General features: G+C 54.0%; 1 protein-coding gene across 7 annotated transcripts in view; it reads right to left on the bottom strand.

Annotated features, from left to right (window-relative positions):
* Window positions 1–1443: 1443 nt before the first annotated feature.
* HIRA (histone cell cycle regulator) overlaps window positions 1444–24620 on the bottom strand; it is a 55866-nt gene continuing 32689 nt past the window's right edge. For all 7 annotated transcript variants that reach the window (XM_031670280.2, XM_031670279.2, XM_031670284.2 and 4 more), the window contains 12 exons: window positions 22691–22888; window positions 21370–21531; window positions 15340–15544; window positions 14976–15080; window positions 13382–13530; window positions 11844–12005; window positions 11346–11404; window positions 11024–11129; window positions 9802–9924; window positions 9229–9392; window positions 7461–7549; window positions 1444–1708 (listed from right to left, as the gene is read on the bottom strand). In XM_031670280.2, coding sequence (XP_031526140.1) covers window positions 1592–1708; window positions 7461–7549; window positions 9229–9392; window positions 9802–9924; window positions 11024–11129; window positions 11346–11404; window positions 11844–12005; window positions 13382–13530; window positions 14976–15080; window positions 15340–15544; window positions 21370–21531; window positions 22691–22888 — 1639 coding nt within the window. In that variant the 3' untranslated portion in view covers window positions 1444–1591. The remainder of the gene's footprint in view (window positions 1709–7460; window positions 7550–9228; window positions 9393–9801; window positions 9925–11023; window positions 11130–11345; window positions 11405–11843; window positions 12006–13381; window positions 13531–14975; window positions 15081–15339; window positions 15545–21369; window positions 21532–22690; window positions 22889–24620) is intronic.

Genomic DNA, 24620 nt, shown 5'->3' with positions numbered 1-24620 from the left:
AACCACGCACATTTCCTTAACCTCATCTCACCTGACAGCTGAGAAGTGAGGCCCAGGTTTTTTCTAGTTTGGACCGCAGACAGGCTGGTCAGTTTGAGGCCATGTGCATCCTTGTTCTCAGTGCCTCACTGAAGAGATTACCAGGGGCTGCCTGGCCCACGCAGTGTCCTGGCCCCTTGTTCCTCGAAGAGCAGCTCACACTTGCAGCCTGGCTCTCAAGGGGTCCGTGCCCCTGTGCAATCCCTGTGCTGACTGTCAGCTGCGTGTGCACCTGGTTCTCATCCTGCCACTTGGCTTCTGAGTGGGATGGGCCATGGGATGGCCACTGGGCAGGAAAGTTGTCAGAATCACCTGGGCATTCTGATCCCGAGTCCAGGCCTCCTCTGCAGACTCAGGACCACCTGGCTGGCAGGGGTGGCGGTGAGGTCCAGGACCCGGAGAGAAGGTGCTTAGCTTTCACTGTGCTTGAAGATCCTGATTCTAGCCACCTGTTCTCCTGTGGGTCAGCATCAGGACCATTTTCTAAGTAAAGCCCGGCTTCCAGATAATTCTTCAGAAAACTCAAGTCTGAATTTACTGATTTCCTGACACAAAGTTGGCCCAGCACCATCAGGGATGCAGAGCACAGCCCCGACAGAACCAGGCGCCTCTCGCCGGGCTTGGGAGCAGACATGACCAGGTGGCCTGCCTGCCTGCCCTGGCTTGGCCCGAGATGCTGCATGGCCGGGAAGGGACCACCATGCTGTGAGATGACTTGCCTGGTGGGCCCAGGGCACATCGAAGACCCCTTCTGGCTTCAGTGCTTCGTCACTGCCCACTTCAGGAGAGGGGTCCTCAGAGCGGGAAGGAAGGTGGAAGTCAGAAGGAACAGGCCGGGGAAGTCAGGATCATTTGGTATCCAATGCGTGTTCATTTATTTTACACTTACAAAAGAAATCGCCCACCCTCTGCCCCATCCCCCCAAAACAGTCTCTTTTTACAAACATTTAAAAATTAAAAGCAAATGAAGATAGACAAGTTAATTTCAGTACAATTATTTTTCAATGTAGCTGTCATAATTAGAGTTTAAATTTCCTATAAGTGACCAATGTCCAAGTGACTTATAGGGAAATCCTGATTATTGGCCAAAAGGAAAATTCCATATTACAAGTTAGTAAACTCTAGTACAAAAATAGTCCGTGTGTTGGAACAGCCTTTCCTCTTACATAGGTCTCGGGGGGCTTGCTGACCGCACAGTGTGCCTCTGTCCCAGGGTTCTCGCCCTCACGATGGCTCACTTGTCACAGCGGAAGCAGCACGCACCCAACACCGGTGGGGCTCACGGCCACCCCAGGCCATGCTGAGCGGGCAGGCTGGGAGCGCCTCACGGGCCCCAGGGGCACAGAGCAGAGCGCCAGCCCCAGCCATGCACTGCTTCCTGGAGGCAGCCGCATCGCGGGCAGCGCTGTGCCTGCAGAGGGAGCTATGGGCCCAGGGCCCAGGGTGGCACCGGTGCAGGACAGCCTGCCTCCTGCCGGTATCTCCTCACCCACGGCAGCCCGACGAGGAGGGGTGGTCCTGCCCCTGCGGCAACTGGGGCGGCCCTGGCGGGCTATTTGTCCCTCAGGATGTCCAACTGCTCCTGACACTCGGTGAACAGGCGCTGGAAGCGGAGGTTCTGTCCGATGACTGGCAGCAGCTCCTTCAGCAGCTCCCTCTTCCGCAGACCCTGTGGACATGGGGGACAGCTGAGTGCAAGTGGCAGCGAGGACACCTAGACTGCAGGCCAACAAAGACCCGCGTGCTGCCTGCCCCCCAGCATCCGGAGACACTGGAGCTGGATGAGAACTGCTCTCTGTGTTGGGAGGCGTGGGATAGCCACCAGCGGAGTGGCGCACGTGGGGCGCAGCAGGGGACTCAGCACCAGGACAGGGACCCAGGTAGGCTCTGCTCTCTGGGTCCCCTCAGTCTGCTGGCACAGCCACCGCTGGCCTTTGGCTGCACTGGTTGGTGCCAAAGTAGCTTGGCCTCCCAGAGCAGGCTGGAAGAAGGGCAGCAGGCAGAGGGACAGGCAGATGGCCATCCTGGATGGGCCGCTCCCTCACAGGGCTGCTTTCCGGGGGTGAGGAGGTGCCTGGGCGGCAGTGCTGGGGTCTCTGCCCCCGGCTCCTGCCGACACCTCTTCCACCCCTGGCGCACAGGCAGCGTGCACCACCGGGCGGCGTCTCCCCGCACAGACCCCGAGGAGCACAGCTGCTGCAAAGGGAAAACCGCCAACACTGGGCACCGCGGGGAGGGCCGGGGTACTGCAGCAGGTGTGGTGACAAGGTGATAGATGTGGGAAGAACTGAGTGTAGGCAGTAAGTCTGAGTAGCACAGGGGCTGAAGGAGAGGGATTCACAGGAGACGGGACACTGCCCAAGACCAAGTCAGGGTGAGGTCAGGCGGAGGAGCAGCCCACACTCAGGCCAGGAGAAAGCAGACGGGCCCGACATCTCCGCAACAGGTCCCCAGGACACTGTGAAAGGAGAGAAGACATAATGCGGGCAAGGTTCACATAATTAAAGAAGGACCAAGGGCCTTAGGTTGAAAGGCCTCACCAAGTGCTGATGGGGTAAAGTGCAGAAAAGCTGATAACCAGACACTTTAGAATGAAATAGTCAGAATTTTCAGATATAAAAGACAAATACTGAAAATTTTTGAAGAACAAGAGCATATGACCTACAAAAGCAGACATGCCAAGATTCACAACAAAGTGGTGTTTTGAATATACTAGAAAAAAACCTCATTACCTACTTTTTAATCCAGCTGAAGAATTATTCACATAAAAGGCTATAACAAACAATGTCCCTAGGCTGCAAGACCTCAGAAGGTTTGCCACAGGAAAGGTCCACCCTGAAAACGCCTGAGGGAAATACTAAAAGTGAGAAGAAATGAACCCAGACAATGTTAGAGGAGGTGTGGAGAACAATGAGACCAAGTCTCTTGCTAAAGTTGATGGTGGTCTTAAAAAAAAATAAGGAAATGAAAAATATAAATGGTTTGAACTCGGCGATGAAAAAACAGACCATCAGATGAGATAAAACAAAAGCCAGCCATGTGATGTTGGCACGAAACACAAACACGTAACAGAAAGGCTGAACGTTACAGGTGGAGAAAGATATGTTAGTAAATAGTAAAAAAAGAGAAAGCCAGTATTTTATAATTATCAGAGAAAGCAGCCTTTGAGACAAAATCCATCTTGGGAGAAAGAGTCAGAAGAGAGGACAGAGCGGCCCTCACAGCGAGGTGTCCGTGTCAGTCAGTCAGTGAGGGCCAGCAAGGCACAGCCTCCGGGTTCCGGTGACTCAGCCTGCACGCTCAGCAAGCGTGACCTCCTGGACGTGCGCAGACAGGGCGGGGCGCCCGCGGCTGGAGGGCGCGTTCTTCCCTGGCCTACACGAGGACGGGAGAAGCTGCTCTAACAGCAGAACCCAACAGAGCAGCAGGCATCGCGGGGATCATGGGCTGGCATGGGCCACAGTCGGCCGTCTGTTTTAACAGGAGAACAGGAAGCAGCCCCTGTTAGAGAACCTGGAAGAATCGCAGCCGGTGACCCTGGTGTCCAACCAAGTCTGCGGGGAGGGAGGAAGGCAGGAAAAAGATGACTGACCGAGAACATTCGATAGAGAAGAGGAATAAAGACAAAAGCCAGTTTTTGGAAGAGACTAAAAAGATATCGCTCTTGCAAGATTCATCAAGAAAGGGCAACAGCAAGTGTGAACAGACCTGTAACTAGCTAGGAGCCTGGACCAGCAACCAGACACAGCCCAACAGAGAAAAGCCTAGGACCGACCAGATGGCTTCACCGGTGAATTTTATCAAACATTTAAAGAACAATTAACAACAATCCTCCACGTACTCTTTCTAAAGAACTGAAGAGGAGAGTGCATGTTCAGATTCACTCTACGAGGCCAGCATTACCCTGATGTCAAAGCCAGACAAAGACACTGCAAGAAAAGAAAACAGACCAATGTCCCTTGTGAACACTGATGCAAAAATCCTGAACCAAATACTAGGGAACAGAAATTAAAAGCAAATTGAAACCAGTTTGTGATTTATTCCTGGAATGCAAGAGTGATTCAAGAAACTAAAATCAATCAATGTACTACACCACATTAATAGAATGTAGGAAAAAAAAAAAACACGGATCGTCTCAATCAATGCAGAAAAAGCATTTGACAAAATTCAACACCCTTTTACTACTGAAACTCTAAAGAAACTGGTAATAGAAGGAAGTTATCTCAATAAAAATTAAGGCCATATGTGAAAAGCCCACAGCTAGCATCATTCTCAACGGTGAAAGACTGAAAGCTTTTGCTCTAAGGTCAGGAACAAGGCAAGGATGCCTTGTTTTGACCACTTCCATTCAACACAGTACTAAAGAGTCCTAGACAAAGCAATGAGCAAGAAAAAGAAATAAAAGGCACCCAAATTGGAAAAGAAGTAGTAAACATATCTGTTTGTAGACAACATAATTTTATACGTAAAAAACCCTAATGATTCCACCAAAAAAAAAAAGTTTGAACTAATAAATGAATTCAGTAAATCTGCAGAATATGAAATCAACACACACAAATCAGTTGCATTTTTATATACTAACAACGAACAATCTGAAAAAGAATAAAGAAAATAATTCCACAAGTGGAAAAAAAAAGTCTCCCAGAAAAAATGAAGTCTGCCTTCCAACCTCCTCCTTTGAACTGGACGTGAAAGCCACCTTATGACCGTGAAGGGAATGGCCAAGAGGATCACAGAGATGCAGGCCACCTCTCACCTCCAAAGGACCCGCTCTGGAGGACAGACCAGAACCACTTCAGCCAAGGTTAGGGGACATCACGCACCTGCAGCTGAGAGCATCTGTCATGGGTACTGGGATGTGAGCGGACCAATGACTGCAGGTAGTCTATCTACAGAAGGGGGATGCAGGCAGGGCCACACCGCTGTGCCCCCGGGAAGGTGGCCACAGGCTCTCTGGGAAAAGCCCTGCTGAGGGGTCCCACTTGGTGTTGGCATTAACAGCAGCAGCAGGAGGGAGCGGGAGGGTGAATGGCCGAGAACTGGTGGCTCGTCTGTGCCTTGTCCCCTGCGCCCCCTCCGTGTGCGCAGCTCTGGCAAACGCCTTGGCCTAAGGCTCCCCGAGTGGCAGCTGGGACTCAAGAGTGAAACCCCACAACCTGGCTGAGGGATGCTCTGTGGGGCACATGCCTACCTCCTGCTCATCGAGCAGACGGCATGTCAGGCTGCCCGGAGGGGAGGTGTGCTTGGAAATAGCTCCATCACTGCAGGTGATTCAGAACCACCCTTCCCAGTGAGGATGGGGGGACAAAGCTGGACCAAAGGAGGCAAATCGTAGAGAGCCAATGTGCTGGGATGAAGGGCGGGGCCAGGGTGTGGGGGAGGGAGACATGCGAGGGACACCTTTGCCTTGGGAGCAAGTACTAACACGAGAGAGACCAAGTGACCTTGTCAGGCTTGAGAGCTGGCGGGGGGTGGGGTGGGGTGGGGGTGGTGCAAAGCAGGGCCCTGAGGCCCATGGAAAGTGGGGGTCCTTCCTTGGTGCTGGTATCCCAAAGGGATGCAGCCTAGAAGAAGGGTGAACTGGCAGTAAACCAGCCTCTGCACCAGCTGGTGCTCAGTGTGGAAAGTTCCCAGGCAGCCGGGAAACCTCCCTCCCTGAACTGGGCGGAAGAGACCCTGCAGCACCGGGGCCTTAAGAGCTGGTGCGGCAGCAACTACAAGTGTGCCATGGACATGGTGACGTCCCCTGAGGCCCAAGCCGCTCCCACAAGTAGTTCTTCTAACACCATGTCCAGCAGACAGGTGAAAATAACCAGGCCACAAGGAGATAAGATCACTCGAACAAGAACTGGCAGAAACATTTACAGGCAAAGGGCTCCTGATGCTAAGCCATCAGACACAACTTTAAAATAAAACAACTAAGTTTACTGTGCTCAAAGGAAAAAAAATTGGGGGGGGAATTAAAACTGTAAAAATTGATACAGCCAATTTTAAAAAGGGATGTCATGGCATCTCTCTGATGACAAAGAAAAAGAAAGGGAAGACAGAGTCAGAGAAGAACCAAGCCCACAGAATGACAGATACTGAACCTTCAAAGCACTAAGGGAGGACCCCAAAAGAATTCAAGCAACAGAAATCAGATTTGCCACAGGTTTTAGCAACAGCAGCAAACACTGAAAGTCTGTGGCACAACACCTTCAATTGTCCAAAGGGAACTGGCTTGAACTTAGGATGCTATGAACTAACCAAATAAAGATCTATTGCAATAAGACAGAAATGGAATAAAAATACCGGAGTCCAAGGACACACCATGGCCTTCAGCATTCTCCCAGGACTAAGCGCCAGTCCTTCCGGCCTCATCTGTCTTACCTGTCCTCCCATGGCCTTTGCTCAGCTGTTCCTTTTACACTGCAGGCCTCACACCTCAGGGCCTTTGTACCTGCTGTTCCCTCTGCCGGATGTTCATCCCCAGGTACCTGCCCACACCTCTGCTCGATCCAGCTGGATGTCCGTGATCGCCCAACATAACACCTGCTCGTGTGCTGCAGCCCCTGCCCTCTTCCCGCCCCACACGGTACCTGCACCTGCTCCCCTCAGGAAGCGGGGCCCCGGGCCTAGACCTCTCCCAGCAGCTGCTCAAGGACCAAATGGAGCTGTGGCGTCACCCCTGGATCCACTCCCCCAACTGGCTTCTTTAACACGTCAACCACCACACCCGTGTCCCCAAATGCGAGCCAGAAATCCCATCTCTGAGGCTTCATTACATTCCTTATTCTTGTCTCTCACTGCTCCACCGCCACCCACCCACTCCTGTTGGTTCTGTTTCCAAAATGCATCTTGAATTGGTTTCTCTTCCCCCTTCCATGGCCACCACATGGACCGAAGTCACCTTCAGCCACGGCCAGGACCACCACAAACCAAGCCCCGACCCGCCTGCAGCGTCAGTTCACGTCGCCTCTGTGCAAACTCCTCCAGAAGCTCCCGCTACCTGGGACTACACTGCCAGCTCCTCCCAAGGCCCCTGCCCTCCTGCTTCAGGTCACACCTCCCTTCGGTCGATGATGTTCCAGCCACAGCAGCCTCTGCATCTGCTGTCACCTCTACCAAGGGCTGCCTAGGTCTCTCCTTGGTTTCATCTGGAAAGCCCTCCTCCCTGGAGGCAGGTGGAGGGCAGCGGGAGCTGTTGGAGGAGTGGGGAGCCCTCCCCGCCCCCTGGCACACCTGTCTTGCTGCTCTGCTCAGCAGAAGCCCCCGTCGACAGCTATCCTATTGACTGAACTGCTTCCGTGCTGAGGCTGGGGCCCACAGCAGAGCTGCAAAGCTAATGGGGAAGCGTTTCAAAGCACTCAGGCAGCCTGCTACATCTCCCCCTGCACTTCCCAAGAGAGAATTCTTGCGGCAAGAAGGAAAGGAGCACCTACCACCACTGTGGACTCCCACTGGCTTCCAGTGGAGCAGTGAACTGGACCCAGTAAGTCCTTGCATATTTCTCGGAGTCGGTATTCAAACCCTAATTACAGGAACAAACAAAATAAAAACAAAACAGAAATAGGAACACATTACAAAAAAGAAGTAAAACACCAAGGACATGCTACGCTGCACAACACAGAATGAACAAATGCTGTCTCTGCTGCCTGTGTCTCAGTTTAGGGCGCCGAGGCCTAGAGGACAGGTTCTCACCACTCACCCCGCTCCCCAACCACACAGGAAGTGGCGCAAGGGCAGGCAAGAGTGGCAGTGGGGACAGGCCCCAGGGGATGGACAGTGAGGGCGCTGTGGCAGGAGAGGAGGGCAGCAGGGTCTGTCTGGGAGAAGGCGTCTTGGCAGGAGGTGGAATGGAAGAGCAGGGTGAGGGGGCAGCCCCCAGAGAAGAGGTGGCGGGGGGAGGGGAGTTTGCACCCAGAAGAGGGCTTGGGCTACGGGCACTGCCAGGGCAGAGCCTGGGGTCTGTTGGCACTGGGGTAGCTGAGGCCCAGAGGATGGATAAATCACCTCAAGGTGAGGGTGGAGAAGGACGGTTGAAGATGGACCTGAGGACTTCGGGACGAGAGCAGGGCCTCCCTTCCAAGCCTGAGAACTCCTTCTCTGGCAGAGGATGCCAGGGATGGCGGGGAAGAGAACCCCTGCATGGACCTGGGGTAGACGTGTGAAGAGGAAGAGGAGCCAGCAGTGGAGGTGACCCCACATTGTGCAGCCCAGATGACACCCAGGGTGAAGCAAACTGGCGGAAGCGGAGCCAAGGTTTCCCCGGGAAAGCTGAGGAGGCCCGGACGCGGCCGAGTCTGCACCAAACTCATCCCTGGGCTCCGTGGAGGAGGAGGTCTGGCCACCTGACCCATGAGCTCTCGGAGTTACACCCTTAGGAGTTTGGCATGTTTTTCTCTGGCTCTTCTATACTTAATTTGTTTTCTCTAAACCGTAAAACAGGGAAGGTGTCGACAGCATAGCCTGAAGGCAGGAGAGGCTGTGGGGGGCCTGCTCTGTGCCCAGGCCAGAGGCTGCATGGAGACACAGGGGAGCTGGGGAGGCCCTGGAGGCCGAGCCCAAGTGGAAGACGGCTGGTAAGGCCAGACCCCAAGTGGGCCTCAAAGGGGGATGAGAGGCCGCAGGTCACCCCCGAGAACAGGACGGCCACCTCCTCCAACACCTTGCTTCCTGCTGACCAGCAGAGGAGGTGGGGGTGCGGGTGGGAGGGATACCGGGAGGCGGCACAGGGGCTAGGAGCCCCGGCAGGGAAAGCGTGGCTGGGGGCCACGGTGCAATGCCAGACACAGGCTGACCCTTCCAGGCCAGGAGGGGCTCAGAGGAGGGAGAGGCACAGGCCCAGATGTGGGCAGAAGGCACCGTCCACTGATGCTGCCAGGGGTGATGGGCGCAAGCTGAGCTCACGCCTGTGCCTTCTGGGAGGGTTTCCATGTGCCCTCTTCTCCCACCCCCTTCTGCCGCCAAGCCTCCTGTCCTCATGGGCTACCCCTCTTGGCCCCAGTGGGGCTGGATGCTTGCTGAGCTGCCCACTTTGCTGACGGGGGTGGGAGGCCAGGGCTCCTGGGGGTGACCGTGGGAGACCAGGGGTGGGAGCACAGAGACCTGGGCCATGCACCTCGGCTGGACTCGTGGGCCTTCAGGAGGGTCGTGCTGGGGCAGGGACTGAGCCACGCTGGGCGGGTAGAGGGGCGCTGGGAACCTCACCTTCGTTCACGAGGTACCGTGCATAGAGCAGAAGCCAGTGGCGGTACTCATGGCTGGACTGCAGGGTGAGCGCCGCGGCGACCTGGCTCTCCAGGTAGGCCAGGGTGGTCTCCTGCTGCACCACATGAGGCACAGAGAAGAGTCGGGCCGCCTGCCGCCCCGAACTGCAGAGGACAGCAGAGCACAGGTCACATGGCCGCCACCACGTACCTGGCACCAGCAGGAAGCCAGCAGCAGGGCAGGCATCAGACTCCACCCCGGCCCAACTGAGCTGGAGCCCCAGCTCTGGGCCCCCTGGCCGCTCTGCTCCCCCTCTATCCCCTGGGGGGACAGGCTAGCAGCCCACTCCCCCACCCAAGACGCCACCCAACATGAGGACAGAGGACCTGCAGACCCACAGACTGCCACCTGGGCCCCCAAGTGAGGCTAGCGCCCAGCATCCTAGACAGCGCCGGACACTTGGCGCCTCTGGGTGCCCGTGCAGAGGGCCACTGGGCCCCGAAGATGGGCAGTCTGAGGTGGGCCTGGGTGGGGCTGCGTGCACAACCTGTACCCCTTGCTTGGGTCACCTACGTGGAGGCGCGTCCCTGGACTGTGGCTAAGGGTCCTGAGCACAGCATAGCGTCCTGGGGGTGCAGGCTGCTCCTGAAGTCTGCACACTGGGCCAGGGAGTCCTGCTTGTCGGAAACCAGGTTCCTGGGTGGGGCAGAGAAAGTACAGAGCTCAAGAGAACCAGGAGTTCCAACAGAGGAGGCTGAGCACCCCCATGTGCCCACCTCAGGGCTCCCTAAGGCAGCATTCTTGATTAGGACTCTAATGACAATGCGGGGCACCGACGCTGCTGCCGCGACCACTCAGGCCAGGCTTGGGTCCTGGGGCCGGGACCGTGTGAGGGGATGTTCTTCCCTGAGCTCCCCTGGCAGCCCAGCCATCAGACCTGCACTTTCTCTGGCCCCTCATGTCTCTGTTGAGAAAACATTCTTCACGTGGTTTACAGACAGCCTGGTGCCTTTGTGCAAGCGTCCGAGATGCAGAGTCAGCATTCCCCTTCCTAAATAACCAGCTTGTTCCCATTATACCAATCACATGTAATACACAGCACTTTACAGCTGGCAAGAGCAGGGAGTGGGGACTTTTAGTTTCCTAGCCCAAGAAAGAGATCTTAGTGTAAGGATAAACTTCTGTCTGGCAGCTCTTAACAGAAAAGGGCTGGAGAGGGACAAGCTTGCGCCTGGAGGACCACAGGTACACCCTTCTGGGTCTGAGTGAGGGTCTCTGACGTGTAGAGATTTCATAAACACAGAAAAGGGCCCCACATTCCAAAATGAGCAGAAACACGGTGCAGACACTCAGATCACCACAGACATGGTGAGTGCCATTACCCCTGGCTCCTCCTGAGCTACAGAACTTGCCCAGGGCTGGTGGGACTGCCGTGAAGCTGACCCGCTGATGGCCGAGGAGGCTGGGCTGGGAGCATCTACCGAGAACCATGACAGCCTTCCGATGCCTATTCCACACAGAGGGACCCGGAGAACATGCAAGGAAGGAAGGCCCCCACCATGCAGGGTCTGAAGTGAAGGGGCTGCGGGACCAGCTGCCGGTGGGGAGGGGCGTGGGCTGTACTGGTGGGTTTGAGCTCGGCCTCCTCCAGCAGACAGGGCCCGGGGCTGTCACTGCCGCTCCACTCCAGCGCCCAGCTCCCAGGAGGAGGGGCCAGGCAAGGGCCTCTGCTCGCTGCTCTGGGCTCCAGTTGAGACAGACACCCCATGGGGCAGGGCCAGGGCGGCAGGCTTACCACGTAGACAGTGATGGATTGAAGCAGTAGGCCTTCCCATCGGACAGGTTCATCACAGGGATCCCGTGCTGCGTCAGCAAGATCTGTGACACCGTCATATCACTCCCTGGGAAGACACCCGCGAGTGGGTTTCATGGCGTCATCCCTGGCAAGAGCTCGCGCGTATGGGGGGCAGGAGGGTGTCTGAGCCGCTGCTCCGCTCTGCCAGCTGAGCTCACTGCCACCCTCTCCTCCCAAGCCTGCCCCAGGGCCTGGCTTCCACTTTGCTGAGCGGAGCCCTTCGCGCCAGATCTGGACTTGGGCTGCCCTGCCCCCGGCTCACCTGCCAAGATGGAGTGCAGAGACTCCTCCTTCACCACCACCACCTGCCTGTGAACATCCCTAGGAGGGAGACAGGGCTAGGGTGAGGGTGCACCAGAGCAGGCCTTTGAGCTCAGACCCCACCGCATGGGCCCTGGGCCAGTCCTTGTCTGGCCTCCCCCAAGAGGGGCTCTGGCCACAAGTGGCTTCCACACCCCCAGGCCTCTGCGCGAGTCCAGGGCAGAGCCCGGAGCTGTGGGCTCGGCCCCAAAGCCACACTGACTCAGGAGCAGCAGGGCCCTAAGATCCCATTTCTGAGGTGGGCACACGCGATCAGGCCCTGTGACCTCATGTGGTTTGCGCCTGTATGGACAGTGTGGGGCAGGCCGCCCACCCCCACTTCTGCCACCCACAAGCAAAGGCCAGGCACTCTGGGCCTCCTTGGTGTTAAGACCCCCAGGCGTGTCCCGGCAGTGAGGGGGACCTGCGCAGCCCCCCCTGCCTGCCTGGAGCCTCTCACCAGACAGACAGCGTGGCCGCAGCAGTGAGCGCCATGACGTAGGAGCCGGTGCAGTGCAGAGTGGAGATCGGGGACGGCAGGAGGATGGGAGGGAGCAGGCGGCGACCGCAAGCGGAGAACACGGACAGCGTCCTCTTTTCACAGGCCACACACACCACGTCACTGAGAGGGCAGACAGGGGACAGTGTCATGGGGGTTGGGGCTGGGACAGCCCCGAAGGAGTCAAGCTTCCCTCTGCCGGGATCTGCCCGGGGGACCCCCGCTGGGATGCTCACCTTTCCTGAGCTCAAGTGACCCAGTGGGGCGGGCATTCGGAGCACCAGCGCCCCCAGCAGTGTGCTGGGTCACACACCTCAGTGCCGGGCTCAGCCACAGCACCCCTTTGACAATCTCCTGCTAAGACTCACCAGGCCAGCCCGAGAAGGGCTTGGCCAAGACAGGAAAGTCCCACTGCTGAGCTCAGGGGGCCAAGACCGGGGTGGGAGAGAGGGTCACTCGCTGAGCAAAGAACGCTCCACTCTGAGTGTGGGTGCCGTCAAGGATCCCTGCCTGAGCGGCCACCAGGCCCCTCGGGTGTGCCCAGCACAAGCAGGCTGCTGCCTTCCCAGTGGACTCCCACAAGGCCCCCACCACAGACCCCCAGAAGTGGGAGCAGGTGTGCAGACTACTGGACGGTGCCCAGAGCACTGCTGTTCGCTCAGCCGGCGCCTGTGTTCTGCACGGGCAGCAGGCTCGCAGCAGGTCAGGTAAGGAAGCTCTGCTGGCTGCCTGTCCTCGGGGTGGGAGGCTGTGCCCACACACCTGGGCCCCCAGCTGGGGCGCACCAATGGCCTCGGGACCAGGGACAGGAGGGAGGACAGAAGGGTGGCTCCTTCCTGGTACCATACGCTCACTCAAGGCCAAGTCCGCAGACATTTGTGGAAGCGTTTCACACGCAGCCCCGTGATAACTGATTCGGGGTCTAATGGAAACGACCACCTCTGCAAAACCGTCGTGAGAGCATGGAGCACACGGGCCCCACTGGGGCCGTCCACCCCCGGGCTCCAGAGGAAAACACTTATCCTCTTTCCAGACCGAGGGAACGCATGGCATAGAGGTCCACGGGAAGACACTGGGTGACAAACCACCGAATTAAGGTCTCTACTCAGAGGGCAGAATATAGAAAGGGCTGGCCTGGGGACTTGGGGGACAGTCAGAAGTCCGTGCCAACTTCCCTGGATGAAAACCTGGGGTACAGAGAAAAAGCCAGCCCAGGTCAGAGAAAGCCAGGCAGAGTCCAGACTGGAAACAGGGACCTTGTAGATCTGGCCGGCGTGGGGATCAGAACACGCCCAGGGGAAATCCTGGCTTAGGTGACCATCTAGAACATGGAGGGGACAGTGCCACCTCTGCGGGGTGTCACAAGGACCCAGATGACATGCGCACAACCTCGGCCTGGAGCAAGGCCGGGCGCAGGCCTCCCGTGGGCAGCACCCCTCAGAAGGGCACCTCCCAGGACGGCATGGCTGGGGCAGGCTGGGCAAAGACCCTGCTCTCACCAACTGCCAGCAGCGGTGAGAATCCGGCTGGTGAGCACCGTCTCCCACTCCTTCCCTTCCCGGTTACACTTCAAGCGGCTCAGCTTCAGTCCCCCGACCGCCGTCACGTCGTTCTCCACCTCGATGTACATGGAGGGGTCAGAGCTTACCTGGGAGGGGAAAGCAGACAGAATGTCTTTAGGCAACGTGGGCCCCTCGGATGTGGGCCAAGGATGGGAAAAGGACACGAAGAGGCAGAGCGAGCCGGCTGGCTGGCAGGAGGATGGAGGTGTGGGTGGTCAGAGGAGGCAGGAGGGCCAGAGGTCCCAGCGTACAGCCTGGGGCACTTGGGTAGGGACCATGCTGGGAGCTGGCTCCCACCCTGTACTCCGTGCTGCAGGGCAGAGAATCAATGTCACAGATGAAGATCCCACAGCCTCCAGATCCCCCACTTCCCCTCATAAGGGAGAAGGCACAGAAGGCAAGCATGTGAGCACCCTAGCCTGTGGGGCGAGAGCGGGGAGACACAGGTCTCCCGCCTCCTAACTGAAGGTCTTCAGGGACCTTGAGAACAGTCTGTGCGGGAGCTTGGAGGGAGGCCTGGAAAGCCGAGGCTCGCCAGTTCCCCAGGTGGGCACCTCAATGTGCTCCTGGGTCCCATGTCACAAGCGTCCCCAGGAGAGCGTGGGGAGATGGGCTCAGGCAGCGCCTGGCTCCACACGGGCTCGGCCTCACACGCTGTGTCCATGGCGCTGACGAACAGATGCTCTATGTGGAGAACCAGGCGAGCAGTCTGCCTTCATGGCCATGAGCAGATGAGTGGGGGTGGAGGGCCCAGGCACACCTGCAGGCCCCCAGAAGCCAAGAACGGCCCCAAGCAGCACTCAGCAGGGGGTCCCAGATGAGTCTGGGAGGGGGATTTGTGTGACAAGAAGCAGCCAGGTGGCCCCAGCCTTAGGCCCAGACGGACTTGTGGCAGGGAGCCAACCCCGGCCCTCTGGCCCCGCTGAGGACCAGCCTGGGCTGGGGCAGGACACGGTCCACCTGCACAAGGGGTCCTGCAAGGATACGAAACTGAGCTGCGGAACAGGGCGTGGGCGATGGCGTGCACAGGCCTGGCACAGGTGCTAGGCTCAGTGCCCAGAGCGCCTCTGGGCATGAAGGACTATTTGCTCTAGATCTGGGTTTCCAATAAACATGTGGCCACACACTTCGCCCCAGAGCTCAGATGGCCCTGATGACGACCCCACACTGGGTGCTGGGAAGCTGGCACAGACCACTACAGTCCAGCGGGCACTGGGCCCAGGGCGAGTGCGGAGATCGAGCCCCCAGGAGAAGGGATGCCTGGACTGGAGCTTGACAGAGCTGGGCTCCCAGAAGGTGGCAGCAGGGACTCGGAGGGCAGAGCCCTGGAGGAGAGAGAGGTGTGCAGGGTGGTGAAGTGAGGCCTAGAGAAGAGTCTAGTCATCTTGCTGAGACCAGGTGGGTGGTTTGATCAGCTCCGACTCGCCCGGAAGGTGGTGGAGGGCACCTGAAAGCAGCCCTGAGCCCTGAGTCTGTGACGCTCAGAGTTCACTCTGCATGGTGGTGCAGGCTTGGGAGGGAGGGGGCTCACCTGGAGGGTGAATGCTCTCTGCGGGCCGGGCATGGGCAGCTTCAGCGTGGGCGCTGGTATCGACAGACACACGGTATCCTTCTCTGCGGTCAGGGAAGCGGGGGACTGCAAGGGCAGACATCTGTCCCTGAGCCTCCTGGGAGGCGGGGCCCCTGCCCAGGCCTCTCCACCGACTGTGAGGGCCACACCACAGTGCAAATGGATGCCACCTTGCTGCCGGGGTTACAGAGCAGCAGCTGACCCCAGGGGGCTGCCAAAGGACTCCGGGAGGGCTGGGAACTGTCCTGGGCAGGGGGGCCTCCCTCCTCCCCTCGGGCTTGTGTGGGCTCTGGCACCGAGTGCGGGAGGTGGGCGGAGGCCGCACCTGGACGGACAGAGACATGGGCATGAGCCGCGCGTCCTTCCGAGGCCGCCCCTTCTTCTTCTTCTCCACCGTCTCCACCTCGAGCTCCAGCTTCCGCTTGGACAGTGAGGAGGGCTTGGCCACGGGGACCTTCTCGTCACTGTCACTGCTGCTCTCCAGGACGTCCCGGGGCCTCGGCTCCTTCACGAGGCCCTGCTCTTTCAACCTGCACACACACAGGCACCCAGGGTTTTATAACAGCCCAGAAGATCCTTACTCATCCTCCCAAAGCAATGAATTTAAAAAGCAGGAGAGGATGCCTGATTTCTGCTCTAAGACGCAAAGAGCTCAGAAGCTGTGCTTCTCACCCTCAAAGGTGAGAAGTCAACAAGTCTTGGATCCATCAGAGAAGGCCACGGGGAAAAAGGCCACCCTGAACTCTGGAGACACAGGTGAAGACAGAAACCAAAGCTCACCTGGAGCAGAAGCCCCTGGAGCCTAACAGGTAGGCAGGCTTAAAAGTTCCCCAACCCATGGCTGGAGGCTGAGTAGCTGGTTTTCGAGTCAGAACTCCAGGGGGCCAGTGGGAGGAGGGCGGCCAGCCTGCATTAGTTTTGTCTCCAGGAGCGCTCCAGGTGGTGTGACTTGAGGGCAGGCGATTACCCGACTGCAGTCACCCCCCTCCCCGTGGTGCACTCAGAAACTCTTCTGGAGGGACAGGCCAGGACTTGGGCCCAGCAGTGAAGCAGGAGCCTTCATCATGGGATTATAGTGCTTCTCCTCCCCAGTTCTTTGCCTCAGAACCAACGTGTCATCACAACAGTAGGTCACAAGACACAGGCTCTACTTAACAAGGAGTTTCCAGGGAAACTCAAGGAAAAGGAGACAAAAGCAAGGACCCTGGAGGAGATGGGCACCTGAGACACCTAAGGCTGCAGGAGATAGTAAACAAGACCCCATTCTTACCCATGTAAACAAGACCTTTACCCCCTAGTTCCTAACACTCACTACATTATGTTCAGCTCCCAACAAAAATTACAAGACATGATAAAAGGCAGAACAAATAGAACAAAACCCAAAATGAGACACAGCCTCATAAGGCGAAGCAGGATCAGAACCAGAGTCAGATGTGGCAGCAATTTTGGAATTACCAGGCCAGGATTTTTAAATAACTGTGATGAATATGTTAAGGGCTCGAATGGAAACAGCTGGACAGTAAACACGAACAGATGGGTCTTATAAGCAGAGAGGATTTAATAACAATAATGATAATAAAAGCTGAGAATAACAATAATCACAATAACAATTAAGAATTTTTCAAAATGAATGAAAGATACCAAATCACAGATCTGAGTTGCTCAAAGCACAGCAAATAGGACAAATACCAAAACATCCACACCTGCCTACACATAACATATTCAAACTGCAGAACACTAAAGACAAATAGAAAGTCTTGAAAGAAGCAGAGGGAAAAATACACTTTACTTATTAAGGGACAGACTGAAAATTACATCAGATTTCTCTTTAGACACTATTCAAGCAAAAAATGAGTGACGTGAAATACTTAGTGTTAAAAACAAACACACCCACCAAACTAGAATTCTGTATCTAGTGAAATTATGCCTCAAAGTGAAAGAGAAATAAAGACCTTTTCAGACAACAACAAAATGACGCCAGAGGAAATTTGTTGCCAGCAGACCTGTCTTGCAAGAAATATTAATAGCAGTTCTTCAGAGAATGAAAATGATGCAGGTCAGAAACTCAGATCTGCATGAGGAAAGTGCTAGAGAAAGCATAAATAAATGTAAACATTTTTATTTTTCCTATTCTTAACTAAAAGGTAACTTTTGTTCAAACTAGTAACAGCGACAATGTATTGGGTTGTTAGAGCTTATGAATAAGTGAAATAAATGAATAGTAGCAATGTTATAAGTCATGGAAGGAAGAAGCTGGGAACACTCTAAGGTATCTGCACTATCCTTAGGCAGTATAACATCATTTGAAAGTGTATTTAGATGAGTTACAAATGTTCACTGAATTATATGGCGACCACTAAAAAAATTTTTTTAAAGTAGTATAGTTGATATGCTGAGAGAGATCATGCAAGAGACACATGACCCTACTCTCTATGATGCTCTTAGATACTGCTGAGAAGAATGTGAGAGAGAAGAGAAAACGGAACTGCACCAAACACGTGCACAATTAAAACTAGGAGGCCGGAAAAGAGGAGGTTAAAAAAAGATCCAGTGAACAAGTGCAATGAACAGAAAACCATTATAACATGGTAGATATTAATCCAACTATATCAATATCATTTCAAATATCAATTTCTAAATATACCAATTAAAAGACAGAAGCTGACAAAAAGAGTTAAACTAGACATCATTAACAGAAAAATAGCTGGGAAATGCTCAAATCTTTAGCGATTAAAAAACATACTTCTAAATAACACATGGGTCAAAGAAAAAGTTCAAATATTTAAAAATATATATATGTAAATAGACTTAAATATATTCTAAATATTTTTTAAAATATTGAATTAAATGAAAATGAAACACAATGTCAAAATTTACAGGATACAGTGAAAGCAGCGCTTACAGGGAAATATATTGCAGAGAATGCATAAATTAGACAAAAAGAAAGACCTGAAATAAGGTTCACCTTTAGGAACTAGAGAAGGACGAGCAAGCAGAAGTAAACAAATAATAAAAATTAGAGCAAAAGTCAATGAAATTGCAAAGGGAAGACAACAGAGAAAAATCAGTGAAATAAAAAGCTGGTTCTCTGAAAAGATCAGTAACATGGGTAAATTTACAGTTTACTTCTGAGGCTAATCAGAAATAAGAGAAGACACCAATTATTAACATCAGAAATGAAAGGAGGATTAACAAGATTTACTGTATAGTACAGGGAACTACAGTCAATATCTCATAATCTATAGTGGAAAATAATCTAAAAACATACACGTAACTGAATCACTGTGCTGTACACCTGAAACTAACACAATATTGTAAATCAAGTATACTTTAGTTTAAAAAAAAAAGAAAATGAAAAGGGTCTCTCACTACTGATCCCATGGACAATAAAAATATAAAAAACATTATGAACAACTTTATACCCAAATATTTGATAACTTAGATAAAACGGAACAGTTCTTTGGAAAAAAGAAAAACAAAAAATCACCTAACCTCACACAAGAAACAATCACCTTAACAGACTTGTTATCTACTAAAGAAACTGAAGCAACAATGGAAAATCTTCCAAGAAAGAAAGCACTAGGCCCAGACAGTTTTACTGGTGAATTTTACCAAATATTTAAGAAAGAAATTATACCAATTCTCTACAGTCTGCTCCAGAAAACAGAAATAGAGGAAATAAATCCTAAGTCCTGTGAGGCCAGCATCACCCTAACACCACAACCAGATCACAAGTTTTCAAGGTCTGCCCCTGTTGTGGCACAGGTAAGTACCTTACTCCTTACTGCCAAATACTACTACAGTGAATGGATGTACCACCTTCATCAACCGACGGACATCTGGGGTGCTTCCACCTTCCGGCTATTATGAGTAACACTGACACGAAAATTTGTGTACACGCTTTTACGTGAACATATTTTCAGTTCTCTTGGGTGCACACCTAGGTGTGGAATTGCTGGCTCATTCGGAAACTTTACCTGAAGAACTGCCAGACTGTCTCTACACCAGCGAACCACTTTACAACCCCACCAGCAATCGATGGGGGTCCTGATTTCTCCCCACCCCCCAACCCTTCTGATCATGCCTTTCTGACTACAGCCATCACAGTGGGTGTGAAGTCATCATGGTTTTGATCTGCATTTCCCCGATGGCTGAATGTCTTTTTATATGCTTATCAGTCATTTGTGGATCCTCTTTGGAGAAATTTCTATTCAAATCCTTTGTCCATTTAAAAACTGGGTTATTAATCTTCTTACTGTTGAGTTGTAAGAGCTCCTTACAGACTGTGGATCCTAGATCTTTTGATATGATTTGCAAATATTTTCTCCCATTTAGTAGGGTGTCCTTTCATTCTGATGACAGGGCTCTCTGAAGCACAAGGTTTACATTTGGATGAAGTCCAGTTTATCTATTTCTTCAGTTGCTTATGGTTTATGTGTTATATCTAAGAAATGGTTGCTAACCCAAGGTCACATCTCTGTTTTCTTCTAAAAGCTTTATAGTTTAGCTTGTACATTTAGTTCTTTAATCCATTCTGAGTTATATTTATACATGGGATAGAATACTAAACTTTCCTCATGTCTCTGACCATCTTATGCACGTTCATTTTACCGTCTCTCTGGGCAATGTCTGATTGGAGGCAGGGAGGTCTACACCTCCTGCTCACGATGTGTCCTGATGTTCGTGCGTACACAAGGTTTCCTCCTGTGCTTTGTCCCTCTGGGTCTGAGTTACCTCAGGTAGTGTGTCCACAGCGGGAAGGCTGTTCTGGGGTCAGGGGAGGGTCCCTGCAGGGTGTACTGGTGTTTGATTTGCCACTGCCTCTGGGGCGTTAAACAGACTAGAACCTCCCTGTATGCCCCCTTCTTGGTGTGATTTCCAGATCACACAGGTCGTGTGACTGACCCCCAGTCCACTCTGGGCAGGCCTGTGGCCATACAGCCTCTGAGGAAGACTGTTTCCAGCCTCAGAGGACAGGCCGAGATTCTAAGCCCTTGGCCACGCACCTGTGCTGTCCCTTGGGTTTTCTCTGGGCCCCTCACTGGAGGTGTACATTCTGAAGCAGCCTGACTTTATGTTCGTGTCTTAGTCCCAACCCCTACAGGCTCAGGCCCAAGGCCCTGTCTCTAATCAGCATGGCCATGAAAAATCAAGGTCACCAGGCCAGTGACCTTCCAGCCCAACACTCACTGCTCTGGTTGTTTTGTTTACTCTTAGATTTTGGCTCCTGGGGACTAGTCTTAACTTTCTTGTGAGCTTCCTAGTCACATACTTTAGGAATGTTTCACCCAGCATTTCAAAACGTTCAGCGGCAGGAAGTTGCAGATGCTCCATGTTGCTGGAGAGGAAAAGTGCTTGACAGAAAGATGACACGAAACAGCTGGCACTGAAGCAAGTGCGTGCTATGCGGGAGAACTTGGGCCCACAGCAAGGGCAGAGCTGACCTGAAGGGGCGGCCCTCCACCCTGGCTTCTGGGGGCTCTTCTCCAAGAGGGGCAAACCCTGCACAGACAAGCAGTTTTGAGGCCAGGGGTGAAGCCCCAGGGACAGCACACTGTGGCTTTAGCTCCAAGACACAGACCACTGCAAGGCTGGTCTCAGCCCACGCTCCCCCTCACTGGGAACCTGCTGGCTGTGTGGCTCCTGTGGGAGTCTCTGACCCATGTCCCTGATCTGGCTGAGCCAAATCATCCTGCAGTGGACATGGCTCGTAAAGCCCTGGTCCTGGTGGAGGAAGATGGCCTGGCCACGTCGAACCCTCCAGCCCGCGACTTGCTGGACAGCACAGTGAGCTCTGTCACAGCGGGCTTGGGAGGGGCCCCCCAGAGGCAGAGCAGCCCTAAGCCAACCACAGAGGCTGCAACACTCAGTTTGGGCACCTCAGGACCACTCCTGCAACTCCATGACCCAGCAAACTACTTCCCACTGACTTGGCGGCTGTGTGCTGAGGGAGGTGTGGAGAACAGAGCCTGCCGGAGCCCAGAGGCCTGACTTCACAAGGACCTGCCCTCCCTCACCTCCACCTCAGCTCCCAACCACCCTCCTGGTCAGCATCTGAGCCCTCTGCCCTCCGACCAGTTTCCTTCCTCTTCTGGGCAGACTCTGAGCTCCCGTTGGACACTGAGCCCACTCAGCGCAGCCTCCGTACCACCTGGCCCTCATGCCTTTGTCCGGAGGCCTTCCCAGCGGCTCCATCCATCTATCTTCTCACTGGGAGCAGCCTTTCCTCTCCTTGGAGTGGCAGCTCCCAAGCACAGGGACGGGGTTCTGCAGCCCTATGGAGGGCAGGCACTGCCCTGCCGGCCCCTGCCGGCCCCTCCCCGGGTCTCCCACACCCCATGCAGCCTCCACCTACCTTTCCACAGCCGTCGGAGTCATGCTGGTCAGGGAGGGGGCACCTGGTGTGGCTTTGGACCGCTCTGTGAATCGAGAGTCGAAGGCTTTCATAGGTTCGATCTTGGACGGGGTGGTGAGCACAGAGGGTGACAATGCAGCAGGAGTCGAGGTAGCGTTCACACTGGGGGAGGAGGTGGAGGGCACATCAGCACAGCTGGCGAAGGCCCGGGGCTGGGTGTGGGTGACCCGGAGCCCACCTCCACAATGTGAATATAGCCACTCCACCCTGACCCACTCTGACCACCAGCTTTCCCGCTGGGTCTGACGGGAAGCCCTACAGGAGCCAGAAGCCATGGGGCCTCCTTGGATCACATCCAGGCTGACCACCCTCCCTGCTGCTGGCCCTAGGCTGGGCGCCCACAGGCATTCCAGACAACCCTCTCTTCCTCTCTCAGGACCTGTCCTTCCCCAGACACTCTTCCCCCAGGGGCTCTCCTCCCTAACTGGTCCAGCTGCTCTTTCCTCTTCTCTTTCCTCAAGGGGGAGGTGACACCTGATGCCTTTGAAGCCACGACACCAGAGCCAGAGGTAGGAGGCCGCGATGAGGCTAGGCCCTGTCTCCGATGCGGGAGAATCTCTGCCAGTGTCAGCGGCATGTGCCAGGGTGGCTCAGTTTGGGCTGTTTCCTCAGGAGCAGGTCAAAGTGCCCATCCCGCTCCAACTGCTCAGGGGTCTGCTGCTCCCCCAGGTCAGCCTCTATGCGCTCCAGGTGGAGTGCTCCCAGGGGCCTTCCTCTCCCAGCCTAGGCACTCCCTGGGGATGAGGGCCCAGCAGTCAACCCCCTGCAGACATCTGGGCCTAGCCCAGTGTGTAACCCTGAGCACGTGCTGGGCAAATGCCCCAAGTGCACAGCTCCCGGCCTAGTCCTGCTCACAGGTCCTTTCTGACTTCTAATTTGGCCTCCAGGTGATGGTCAGCGAAGACTCGGGCTCCCCAAGCAAATGTGCTCTGAACAAGGGGAATCCTGGCCACCGCACACCAGCACCCTGCCTGAGACATGGGGGTGGCCACGCTCCCACCAGGGCTGACTGGCCAATGGGGCAGCTGATGTGTCACTGGCCAGTCCCTACCCTTCGCAGCTGACCCTGGGACTGCATCTCCCCTAGGACTGGAGATCCTCAGGGCCCGGAGCATCAGACTCACCTGATCAAGGCCTCCCTTCCGAGCAGGCCCTCATCTGAAACCAAGCATCTTTCTTAACTGAAGAGGATGAAGCATCCCTGGAAGTGTCCATACCTGCCCTTCCCCCGGGGACAGGAGCAATCCTTGCACCTGCTCACCTGTCCTTACTGACAGCATCGCCCGCAGGCCTGGCGCCCGCTGTTGCCACAGGCTCTGTGGGAGGCTTGGAGGCGCTGAAGGAGACTGGGGTGCTGGAGTCCAGTGGCAGCAGCTGCGGACCACTATGGGAGGTGAGCATGGTGCCCGCCAGGGAGCCCGAGAGCGGGATGCTGTTAAAGAAGGCCGTGGAGAAGTCCCTGTTGCCAAGAAGGAGAGAGGTCAGCCTCGGCCATCTAGCCCCTCACCAAGCCCTCACACTTTCTAAGCAATGCTTTGTCTGGGTCCACAGGCAGTGTGTTTTCACGGTAGAATGCTCATGCAAGTTACAGAGAAGCAATGAAGAAATTAAAATCACTTCATACACTGTATTTCATTAGACCGAAGAGGAACTGGTACTCACAAAGCACTAAGAAAGAAAAGGGCTGCTACCAATAATAACTGTTGGACGCCACTGGTCATCACACACCCCGACCTCCAAGGTGTTCATACGTGCAATCGCACCTCACAGGACACAGGGCAGGCCTCCCTCCTGCCACAGGCAGTGTGGGCATCCCACAATTTACCTAATCAGCCTCCCCCGAGGAAGGAGCGGAGGGCCTCCCAGGTCTCTGTAGCAGACACTGCTGGCCCAGGAGAGGAGCCTGCGGTGTGAGTGCTGAGGGCCCCGGGGTCACTGCCTGGACCACGGCGGTTCCAGCAGGCATGCTCAGAACAGTGTCTGCTTGGGGATGCCCGCTACACATCACCCCACCACCAGGATACATCCCTAGAAGGGACTGCAGCAGCAAACGGAATGCTCACGGATGATTTTGGATTTCTGGTTCTAGAGGGCCCTCCTCATAAGAGTGCCATCTCTGCACACCCTCTGCAATGGTTACCAAAGTCTTGACATCTGACAATCTGGTAGATGAAAAATGGTACCTTACTACAGCTTTAGTTTATTTTCTGCTGCGAGGCTGACATTTTTTCATCTGGAAACATCTGATTCCCCTTTTTCTGAGCTGTTTGTGGACATCTACCATGTACTGTTCTGTTTCCTTACTGGTCTTTGCTATTGATTTACTGGCTTTAAGGACACTTTGAAAAGTTCCTACATGAGCAGGAACTATTTTGCCCAGGATGTTGTGTTTTGACCCTCTATCATGTAACTGTCCTTGCCAAAAATGTTATTTTTATGTGGTCTAAATTTTGTAGAAAAGACTTTATCTCTGAGATTATAAAAATGTTCTTCTATGGAATATTCTAAAATTTGAGTAACAAAAAAGTTAAAAAAAATCACCTCTGAGCTGTACAGAATGTTGTTCTCTGAAAAATTTCTGATCTGTGGAAAATTTTAAGTTGTGAGGTAAGGCTCCAGTTTTGTTTCCTCAGAGTATCACATAGTCCTGACTTCATTTATTGAATTAGATAACAATCCATCGCAGGTGCAAAATATTTGAGCCTATTTCTGGCTTTTCCATTGTGTTTCACTGTTCTGTCTATTCATGCATCAGTACCTTCGTTTTAATTTCTATGTTGTAAGCTTTAATTTGTAGTGGGGCTAGTCTTCCGTGATTTCATCTTCTTCACAAATACTTCTGCTACTTCTGTTTGTTTTTCCACGTAACTTTGGAATGGGTCTGATTCTGAAAACTCCTGTGGTTGCAGTATTTGCTCAGGTCACATTTACGGCTGAGAGAGACCTGTCACCTTTGTGATATGGAGTCACCCTAGCTAACAAACGGCATGCATTTTTAGCGACTTCTGTGAACTGTCTTCTAGGTCTCTCGATGGAGTAAAGTTTCTTCTTCATAAGGATATTCCCCTTCCTTGTTCCATCAGGTCTTGTATTTCTGGAAGTGACTTCTTCCTTTGTATCTTCTAAAGGTGGTTGTGCGAGTTCGTCTCATTACGTCCCGTTACCTGCTTGTCTCCTTTCACTGTCTACGG

The sequence above is a fragment of the Vicugna pacos genome, chromosome 32 (assembly GCF_048564905.1).
Source record: "Vicugna pacos chromosome 32, VicPac4, whole genome shotgun sequence".
Classification (NCBI taxonomy): Eukaryota; Metazoa; Chordata; class Mammalia; order Artiodactyla; family Camelidae; genus Vicugna; species Vicugna pacos.
This window is presented reverse-complemented; position numbering and strand designations above follow the sequence as displayed.